An 11,488-nucleotide genomic window follows, 5' to 3' on the forward strand; every position below is an offset into this window, starting at 1 on the left:
CTCCTCCCCTCCCCTCCTCTCCTCTCCCCACCTCTCCTCTCCCCACCTCTCCTCTTCCCTCTCTCCTCTCCCTATCCTCTCCTCCCCTCCTCTCCCCACCTCTCCTCTCCCTATCCTCTCCTCTCTCCTCTCCTCTCCTCCCCTCCTCTCCCCACCTCTCCCTATCCTCTCCTCTTCCCTCTCCTCTCCCCACCTCTCCTCTCCCTATCCTCTCCTCTCTCCTCTCCTCTCCTCCCCTCCTCTCCCCACCTCTCCTCTCCCTATCCTCTCCTCCCCTCCCCACCCCCCTCCTCTCCCCCCCTCTCTTCCACCCTGTCCTGTTTCACTTCTCAGGATGTGCCTCCAAATCCAACACCAGCTGTGACGAATGCCTGAAGAATGTGACAGTAAGCTAAATAATAATAAAATCATAATGTATCAGTCACATGACCCCTGTATCAGTCACATGACCCCTGTATCAGTCACATGACCCCTGTATCAGTCACATGACCCCCTGTATCAGTCACATGACCCCTGTATCAGTCACATGACCCCCTGTATCAGTCACATGACCCCCTGTATCAGTCACATGACCCCTGTATCAGTCATATGACCCCTTGAATCAGTCACATGACCCCTGTATCAATGAACCTAGTCACAAGGTAGCTGGCTAACCGTACGTAGCTTTCAATACTCAAGTGTTTGTTTTGTTGAGTCGTGTGTTTTATGATGTTTTTGTCACAGTGTCTTTGGTGCGGAACAACCCAGAAGTGTGTGGACTACCCCGTCAGGACCATCCTACCCCCCCACAGCCTGTGTCCCCTGGCCGAGGCGCGGTGGGGGCTCTGCTGGGGTAGGTAGGGGGAACGCCCAATCTGATACTTTGATTTATGTGTATTTTTTTATTTAACCTTTATTTAACTACCAGGTAAGACAATTAAGAACAGATTCTTATTTACATTGCCGACCTGGCAAAAGGAACAGCCTAAAATAAATACAGAAGTTAAAACACATTAAACAAGACAAGACAGAGCAGAGAGCAGGGACAGTTACAAGCCAAGAGGACAAATCACACCAACGAACAAACAACAGCAGGCGGACAGGGGACGGGGGAGCAGGGGACAGGAGACAGGAGAGCAGGGGACAGGAGACAGGGGAGAGGAGACAGGGGACAGAGGACAGGAGACAGGAGACAGGAGACGGGGGACAGGAGACAGGGGACAGGAGACGGGGGACAGGGGAGCAGGAGACAGGAGACAGGGGACAGGGGAGCAGGAGACAGAGGACAGGAGACAGGGACAGGGGACAGGGGACAGGGGACGGGTCCTAGTTTAGAAGCAATTGCACGTGTCGTTAAAAGTGTATGTATTTAGTGTTATTATATAATTACGATCAGACTGCATATGTTGTTGAATGTTGCAGTTTCCTGATCCTCCTGATAGCCATACAGTTTAAACTTGAGTTTGTTTCCATAGTAACCCTCCGTAGTCACACGATGCTACATGATGTTCTTGTCTGGGTCCACAGTGAACTTCCAGACGCTGATCATCACCATGTCCGTGGTCCTGGGGGTCATCATCATCGCCATCCTGGTCTGCTGCTTCTGTTGCTGCAAGTGTGAGAAGATCGGGTAAGCTCCGCCCCCACCTCCGCTCAGCTCCGCCCCCCCTCCGCTCAGCTCCGCCCCCACCTCCGCTCAGCTCCGCCCCCCCTCAGCTCCGCCCACCTCAGCTCAGCTCCGCCCCCACCTCCGCCCAGCTCAGCTCATCTCCGCCCACCTCAGCGCTCTGGAGAGTCTCACCTTTATTGTTATGTCACATGACGTAGTGTGAGAGAGTACGGGGGGGTAGTGGTGGTCTAGTGGATAGTGAGTTGGACTGGTGATCGGAAGGTTGTGAGTTCAAATCCCGCCTGAAACACTAGAACCACTAGTGTGTCCTTTGAGTAAGACCTGGGAACACCACCACTAGTGTGTCCTTTGAGTAAGACCTGGGAACACCACCACTAGTGTGTCCTTGAGTAAGACCTGGGAACACCACCACTAGTGTGTCCTTGAGTAAGACACTCAGTTACTCCAGGGGGAATGTCCCTGTAATTCGTAATTGTAAATCGCTTTGGATTAAAAGCGTCTGCTAACATTAGTAACAAAAAAAGACAAAAAAAGTGACAATAGTACAGGACATAAGAGAGGCTACAGTTAGCAGTATCCAGACAATTTGTAAGACAATGGGGCAATAGAACTACAAAGGTCTTGATTGAATCGAGCAATTTAGCGCCTTTTTAGTCTTCAAGGGGCAATCTGGGATTGGTGCATCCGTTTTTTTCTGATTTTAAATGAAAGATAGCTAGCTACATTGCATGGCCTGCATTGCAGTGAGTGCATACGTTTTTTTTCAAGGAATCGAACCCACAACCTAAGCGTTGTTAGCACCATGCTGGACTGACCGAGCCAGAGAAGACCCACTGAGAGTGTTTCACTGTTGTGGTTATTACAGATGATAATAATAATAATAATAATAATAATAATAATAACTATTTGTATAGCACTTTTGCTGCAAATGTTGCAGCTCAAAGTGCTTTAATCATTATATAATCTTAATTTAATTATTTAATCATTTAAAGGCAATATTAAAAAGATGGGTTTTTAGTCTTGACTTGAACATATGTGCTGAGGTTGCATCCCTAATGTAAACTGGCAGTGAGACACAATCTGGAGCATAAAATGAGAATGCAGCCTCACCAAATCTTGTGGTACACAGAGAAAACCAGCGTCAGAAGACCTGAGAGCTCTATTGGGCTGATATGCTAGCAGAAGACCTGAGAGCTCTATTGGGCTGATATGCTAGCAGAAGACCTGAGAGCTCTATTGGGCTGATATGCTAGCAGAAGACCTGAGAGCTCTATTGGGCTGATATGCTAGCACAAGACCTGAGAGCTCTATTGGGCTGATATGCTAGCAGAAGACCTGAGAGCTCTATTGGGCTGATATGCTAGCAGAAGTTCTGAACATATTCTGGTGCTGTGCCAGTGAGAGCTTTATAAACAAGCAGAAGGATCTTGAAATATATTCTGAACTTAACAGGAAGCCAGTGTCGAGTCTCTAAAATAGGAGTTATATGAGCTCTTCTGCTTGTTTTGGTTAAAACTCTCGCTGCTGCATTTTGGACTGATTGCAGCTGGCCAATAGCTTTCTTCGGAAGACCAGAAAGGAGACTGTTACAATAGGGTAATAACAAAAGCATGCATTAACACTTCTGTATCAGCTTGCCGGAGAAAATGTCTACGTTTTGCAATGTTCCGTAGAGGATAAAAAGCATTTCTAGTGATAGATTTGATGTGAGGCTCAAAGCTTAAGTCAGAGTCTATAACCACACCTAGATTCTTAGCTTCATGTTTGCAGTTTGAATGCAGTACTGTGCCATTAATGTGTTAATCACATGACATTTGGGGCGATTATAAAGCTTCGCTCAGCAGCTCCAGAGTTAGAGCGTTAGATGATTGGTCACAATGGACCGCTGTCCTGAGCAGCAGTGTTCCATGCGGCCCGCTGGCTGCCAGCCAGGTCAGGTGGAGAGCTGGATTAGATTAGATTACATATTTACATTCAACTTTGTTGTCGTCATTGACACAGCAAACAACTGTAAAGACAACGACACACAGTTCGGCATCGAACCAGATCAGTGCAAAAGCCCTTAATGTATGGACATGGTGCATGATGGGACAGTATGGATGTAGTATGGACATGGTGCATGATGGGACAGTATACAGTGTTAGTGTGTAACTAAGTGAATATAAAGTCAGTATACGTGCAGTGAATATGAATATAAAAAGTCAGTATATGAGCAGGAATGTCAATATGATATGAAGAGTGTGATTATGTACAGACAAAGGCGAAGATATGTGCAGTGTGATATCTACAGCACAAGGGCAGTGGATATCAGTACAATATGTACAGTTAGGGTGTACTGGTTTTCTCTGTGTACCACATGTACAAAAGAAGAGATTTGGTGAGGCTGCATTCTCATTTTATGCTCCAGATTGTGTCTCACTGCCAGTTTACATTAGGGATGCAACCTCAGCACATATGTTCAAGTCAAGACTAAAAACCCAACTTTTTAATATTGCCTTTCAATGACTAAATAATTAAATTGTGATTATATAATGATTGGAGCACTTTGAGCTGCAACGTTTGCAGGAAAAGCTCTATACAAATAAAGGTTATTATTATTATTATTATTATTATTATTATTATTACAGTTAGGGTATATGTACTGTGTGCATATACTCTTAAGTACCGTGCTTGCAAGGTGCAAAACATTCAGAAAGGTATCCGTCAAAAACACAGTTGGTAAAAGCTTTCCTTTGTGCTCAGTTGAATACGAAAAGAAACATACTTTCTTCCTCCTCATCTCTTTCTGTTCCACCACACACACTCCCCAAATGCACGTGTCGGACCACAATGCATCAGTGCATTCCTGTGTTGTGATTGGCCGGCAGCCTGAGGTGATGTCAGGATCTTGTGGGTGACCTCCGGTCAGCAGGGTGTGTTATCAGGTGAAAGATAACACCAGGTCACCACCGTGCTCTCTGCGTTTACTCTGGGCTGGTTGGATGTTCTACAAGTTACACACGCTCACACCGGGAAAGAACTGAAATCCTTGTGCCTGGTCTAGCACCACGGCTTGGGGTGGCCCAGTGGTCTAGCACCATGACCTATCTATGTATCTATGTATGTATCTATGTATGTATCTATGTATCTATGTATGTATATATATATGTATGTATGTATCTACATATCTATCCATCAGTATTCAGGACTGGTGTTGTTTGTCTTCCAGGAACACTCGTCAGGATGCCAAGACGGAGCGCCAGGCTGATGCCAGGAAGGTCCGCCAGGAGGAGAGGTGAAGACAGACGGTTACTAGTTATTAATCACAACGTCACTGTAAACAAACACTGTGTAGCTGCAAAACATGGTTACAACTATCACTATCATCTCACTATCTCACTATCATGTCAGTTCCTGCATCCATCGTCTGTTCAGAATCAGAATCAGAAGACTTTATTGCCATGACATGTTAGGAATTTGGTTTGGTACAGTGGAGCACGGTTTACAACAGGACAGGTGCAAGACAGGACAAGACAAGACAAGACAAGACAAGACAAGACAAGACAAGACAGGACAAGACAGGACAAGACAAGACAAGACAAGACAGGACAAGACAAGACAGGACAAGACAGGACAAGACAGGACAAGACAGGACAAGACAAGACAAGACAAGACAAGACAAGACAGGACAAGACAAGACAAGACAGGACAAGACAGGGACAAGACAAGACAAGACAGGACAAGACAGGACAAGACAAGACAAGACAAGACAGGACAAGACAGGACAAGACAAGACAAGACAAGACAAGACAGGACAAGACAGGGACAAGACAGGACAAGACAAGACAAGACAAGACAGGACAAGACAGGACAAGACAAGACAAGACAAGACAGGACAGGACAGGACAGGACAGACACAACCATCCCATAATAACCAAACACAACCATCCCATACTGCGGCCTTCTGACTAGGGTCATTTAGATATGTTCAGAGAGTTGGTATCTACTATCTACTATCTATCTATCTATCTATCTATCTATCTACTATCTATCTACTATCTATCTATCTACTATCTATTTACTATCTACTATCTATTTACTATCTACTATCTATCTACTATCTATCTACTATCTATCTACTATCTATCTATCTACTATCTATCTACATATCTATCTACTATCTATCTATCTACTATCTACTATCTATCTATCTACTATCTATCTACATATCTATCTATCTATCTACTATCTATCTATCTACTATCTACTATCTATCTACATATCTATCTATCTATCTATCTACTATCTATCTATCTATCTATCTATGTATCTATCTACTATCTACTATCTATCTACATATCTATCTATCTACTATCTATCTATCTACTATCTATCTATCTACTATCTATGTATCTATCTACTATCTATCTATCTATCTACTATCTACTATCTATCTATCTACTATATATCTACTATCTACTATCTATCTATTTACTATCTACTATCTATCTACTATCTATCTACTATCTATCTATCTACTATCTATCTATCTATCTATCTACTATCTATCTATCTATCTATCTACTATCTATCTATCTACTATCTACTATCTATCTATCTATCTACTATCTATCTATCTACTATCTACTATCTATCTATCTACTATCTACTATCTACTATCTATCTATCTATCTACTATCTATCTATCTATCTATCTACTATCTATCTATCTACTATCTATCTATCTACTATCTACTATCTATCTATCTATCTACTATCTATCTATCTATCTATCTACTATCTATCTATCTACTATCTATCTACATATCTATCTACTATCTATCTATCTACTATCTACTATCTATCTATCTATCTACTATCTACTATCTACTATCTATCTATCTACTATATATCTATCTACTATATATCTATCTACTATCTATCTAGGACAGGACAGGACAGGACAGGACAGATGGCCGTGTGCGTGTCGGGCCTTCACCGTCTTTAGTGACGCAACCTCCTGCCTGAGGGGAGTGTGGGGCGAGGAGACCGTGGCCTGGGTGTTAGGGGCGGGAATTGAGTTGCCAGGGATCTCACCACACGTAGGCCGCAGTTCAGTACGTTCGGCGATTCTGTGATTCTCGATATATTGCGATTCAATACTACGATATATTGTGATTTTAATATTTAATGTTATTCTGCGATACAGAATTGTGAAAAAAAATATCTGTCAACCTTGATTAGTTTGTTGTTGTGCTTCTTTTTCTTCTTCTTCTTCTTCTTCTAACACTGTCTCTGTCCAGAGTCCTCCAGTGTGAGTTTGTGGGTGGTATTCCATCAACGTCGCTAAAAGAAAATCCAGGCTTATTTGGATAAGTCTTGTGAGACTTAAAATAAGCCTTTTTTAAAAATATATACAGTATATATAAGTCTCGCGGGATTTAGCTAAATAAGCCAGGATTTCTCTCTAGAGACGTTGGTGGAATAGCCCCCAGGTCAGGTGAATCACGCCACGCTGGTCCAGTAGGGAGTGTTTCTCTGCCTCAGGACGCGAGCTAGCCTTGTGGAGCTAGCCTTGTTGTCTAAACAGGCCTCTCTCTTGTTTCTGTCAACAGGAGGTCGGAGATGCGGGTGAGACATGACGAGATCAGACAGAAATACGGTGAGAAAGACGACGGGTGTTCCTCTGATTCCCTCTGCAATCACCAAACACAACATCCCATAATAACCAAACACAACCATCCCATAATAACCAAACACAACCATCCCATAATAACCAAACACAACCATCCCATAATCACCAAACACAACCATCCCATAATAACCAAACACAACCATCCCATAATAACCAAACACAACCATCCCATAATAACCAAACACAACCATCCCATAATAACCAAACACAACCATCCCATAATAACCAAACACAACCATCCCATAATAACCAAGCCTAACCATCCCATACTGCGGCCTTCTGACTAGGGTCAATAATCTATCTATCTATCTATCTATCTATCTATCTATCTATCTATCTATCTATCTATGTATGTATGTATGTATGTATGTATGTATGTATGTATGTATGTATGTATGTATGTATGTATGTATGTATGTATGTATGTATGTATGTATGTATGTATGTATGTATGTATGTATGTATGTATGTATGTATCTATGTATGTATGTATGTATGTATGTATGTATGTATGTATGTATGTATGTATGTATGTATGTATGTATGTATGTATGTATGTATGTATGTATGTATGTATGTATGTATGTATGTATGTATGTATGTATGTATGTATGTATGTATGTATGTATGTATGTATGTATGTATGTATGTATGTATGTGTCTGTCTGTCTGTCTGTCTGTCTGTCTGTCTGTCTGTCTGTCTGTCTGTCTGTCTGTCTGTCTGTCTGTCTGTCTGTCTGTCTGTCTGTCTGTCTGTCTGTCTGTCTGTCTGTCTGTCTGTCTGTCTGTCTGTCTGTCTGTCTGTCTGTCTGTCTGTCTGTCTGTCTGTCTGTCTCTCTGTCTCTCTGTCTCCTCTCTCTCTCTCTCTCTCTCTCTTGGTATCTTGGAGTTGGTATCTACTAAACGAATAGATTGTAATTCATAATCTCTCAAAATGTGGGATGTTTGTTTTAATGCTCTCATATGGTTCAACTAGAATCCACTCAAAGCTAACCCTAACCCAGCGCCCCCCCAGTGGTGGAAATTATTATTATTATTATTATTATTATTATTATTATTATTAATAATTCTTTTTGCACAGATACATAGTGCACAAGGCCTACTATTTGATCGTTTGGTTGTATGACGGTTATCAGTATTGAGTGTTTGACAATTATTTTACTTTCAGGTCTGAAAACAGAAAACCCTTACGCGCGCTTTGAAGATGCTTAAGGACGCGGCTGGTGGAAAGTCTCTCGCTTCTTTCTCTCCTTCTGATGATCGTGTCATCGCCAGTACTGTCATACATTCCTTGGGAGGAATCGGGGTGTAGGTTTTATGAGCAGCTTGCATTGATTTAGTTACTGACATGTTTAGTAAGACGACTCTGTTGTTTTCCTCCGACGCCCCAGAAAGAACTGTGAGAGGAACGGGGCACCTGGCTGCCTTCTTTAGGCACAGATGTTCTCAAACGGAAACTCCATATGAACATTTCTGCTGAACATATTCTGATAGAAGAAGAAAAAACACTCCATTTCAAAAGTTGTCCTATGGAGGTGGGATGGGGGATGGGGGGATGGGATGGGGGGATGGGATGGGGATGGGGCTGGGGGGGAGGGGGATGTGGGGGAGGGGAAGTGGGGGGAAGGGGGGAGGGGGATGTGGGGGAGGGGAAGTGGGGGGAAGGGCGGGGTGCCTACTGAATGTGTTTGAATGTGTTTGAGTAACTAAATAGGATCCCAGAGTTTTTATGAATGTCAGAACTTCGAATGATAATGCTGATTGATGTGTGTGTGATGTGAGCCTTTTCTTGTATGTATTTAGTATTTAGTTCTGGAAACCTTTCCCCACTGAATATTTCTACCTTTTTTGTGTTCGATGTTAGGGTTTAAAACTGCTGAATGTAGCCAGACAACAAACACTCTTTTTACTTTTCTTAGAAGCGTATACTGGATCCTGTGCATGAACTCTGACCTCTCTGAGAAATGTTGTTTATAGCCAAAGAGACAAGTTGTCAACAGTGTTTTTCCCCCAGGCATTTTCACAAATGTAACCATGTAGGAACACTCCAGGAATACTATCTGGTACTCCAGCAATACTGTATGTTATGTTTTTTATTATTATTATTATTATTATTATTATTATTATTATTGTTTTAATCAGTTAATATATCGCTGTAATTTTTGAATATTTAGATTTCTGTAACTTGAGTCATTTGTGTGATGATTGGCATGTGTTCGTATATTCTCCTTCCTTTTCCAGTCACATGATGAATCTGGTAATCTGGATGATAAGCTGGAAGATAACCGGTTGTGCCTCTTGGTTGCCTTTACCTGCCTTGCTTGCCTTGTCTGTTCATGTTGTATTTTATTATCAAAACTTGTCCAAAAAAGTTCCTCTGAAACAGAACAATCCTGTTTTGACTCTTTGTGTTTTAAATCGAAGCTTCACTTCAACATTTAGTAAAACCAATTTTTATTAAAAGCCTTTGATTTGACTTTGGTGTGGGTCTGTTTCTGCCACCTCGTAGGCTAGCATGTCGTAGGCTAGCATGTCGTTTAATATGCTGAATTAAAGTCCCCATTAAAGCGCTTGTTACTAGCGAGGGCTGTGTGCTATCGTTTACCGGGGCTGACGTGCGTAAGGTGTTGCAGCGTGTTGACATCAGTAAAGCGTCTGGCCCAGGTGCACCCTGGGCCGGGTCCTCAGAGCATGCCTCTGTCCAACGTCCTTGTCCCAGTTTGTAACCCGGTCACTCCGCTGGTGGAACGAGCTGCCCACCGCTGTCAGGACTGCAGAGTCTCTACCTACCTGCTGTCAGGACTGCAGAGTCTCTACCTATCTGCTGTCAGGACTGCAGAGTATCTACCTATCTGCTGTCAGGACTGCAGAGTCTCTACCTATCTGCTGTCAGGACTGCAGAGTCTCTACCTATCTGCTGTCAGGACTGCAGAGTCTCTACCTATCTGCTGTCAGGACTGCAGAGTCTCTACCTATCTGCTGTCAGGACTGCAGAGTCTCTACCTATCTGCTGTCAGGACTGCAGAGTCTCTACCTATCTGCTGTCAGGACTGCAGAGTCTCTACCTATCTGCTGTCAGGACTGCAGAGTCTCTACATATCTGCTGTCAGGACTGCAGAGTCTCTACCTATCTGCTGTCAGGACTGCAGAGTCTCTACCTATCTGCTGTCAGGACTGCAGAGTCTCTACCTATCTGCTGTCAGGACTGCAGAGTCTCTACCTATCTGCTGTCAGGACTGCAGAGTCTCTACCTATCTGCTGTCAGGACTGCAGAGTCTCTACCTATCTGCTGTCAGGACTGCAGAGTCTCTACCTATCTGCTGTCAGGACTGCAGAGTCTCTACCTACCTTCCACTGTAGACTGAAGACCTCCATCTCTTCAGGCTCCACCTTAACTGTCCCCCTCCTAAAGACCTCCTCATCCCCACTACCCCTCTGTACAGACCTCCTCATCCCCTCTACCCCCCTGTACAGACCTCCTCATCCCCTCTACCCCCCTGTACAGACCTCCTCATCCCCTCTACCCCCCTGTACAGACCTCCTCATCCCCTCTACCCCCCTGTACAGACCTCCTCATCCCCTCTACCCCCCTCTACAGACCTCCTCATCCCCTCTACCCCCCTGTACAGACCTCCTCATCCCCTCTACCCCCCTGTACAGACCTCCTCATCCCCTCTACCCCCTGTACAGACCTCCTCATCCCCTCTACCCCCCTGTACTGTCCCTCCTAAAGACCTCCTCATCCCCACTACCCCCCTGTACAGACCTCCTCATCCCCTCTACCCCCCTGTACAGACCTCATCCCCTCTACCTCCCTGTTCTGGGGGGGGGGGGGTGTTAGGGGAGATGGTTAGGGGTGAGGTTGTATGCGTGGGAGAACAGGTAGGTTTTGAGGTGGGATTTAAAAGTGGAGAGTGAGGGTGAGTCTCTGAGTGGCTGAGGGAGAGAGTTCCAGAGTCTCTGAGTGGCTGAGGGAGAGAGTTCCAGAGTCTCTGAGTGGCTGAGGGAGAGAGTTCCAGAGTCTCTGAGTGGTTGAGGGAGAGAGAGAGTTCCAGAGTCTCTGAGTGGCTGAGGGAGAGAGTTCCAGAGTCTCTGAGTGGCTGAGGGAGAGAGTTCCAGAGTCTCTGAGTGGTTGAGGGAGAGAGTTCCAGAGGCGGGGTGCAGCTGGTGAGAAAGCACTGTCTCCCAAGCCTTTGAGATTGGAG

At 44.2% G+C, this 11,488-nt stretch overlaps 1 protein-coding gene across 1 annotated transcript in view; it reads left to right on the top strand.

Annotated features, from left to right (window-relative positions):
• pttg1ipb (PTTG1 interacting protein b) overlaps positions 1 to 8,655 on the top strand; it is a 10,764-nt gene extending 2,109 nt beyond the window's left edge. Inside the window, exons 2-7 of the mRNA XM_080533381.1 lie at positions 334 to 386; positions 724 to 832; positions 1,507 to 1,609; positions 4,818 to 4,883; positions 7,204 to 7,250; positions 8,452 to 8,655. Of these exons, the coding sequence (XP_080389507.1) occupies positions 334 to 386; positions 724 to 832; positions 1,507 to 1,609; positions 4,818 to 4,883; positions 7,204 to 7,250; positions 8,452 to 8,495 (422 nt within the window). The 3' untranslated portion in view covers positions 8,496 to 8,655. The remainder of the gene's footprint in view (positions 1 to 333; positions 387 to 723; positions 833 to 1,506; positions 1,610 to 4,817; positions 4,884 to 7,203; positions 7,251 to 8,451) is intronic.
• The last annotated feature ends 2,833 nt before the right edge of the window (positions 8,656 to 11,488 follow it).

This window comes from Nansenia antarctica (assembly GCF_963989245.1).
Source record: "Nansenia antarctica genome assembly, chromosome: 6".
NCBI lineage: Eukaryota > Metazoa > Chordata > Actinopteri > Argentiniformes > Microstomatidae > Nansenia > Nansenia antarctica.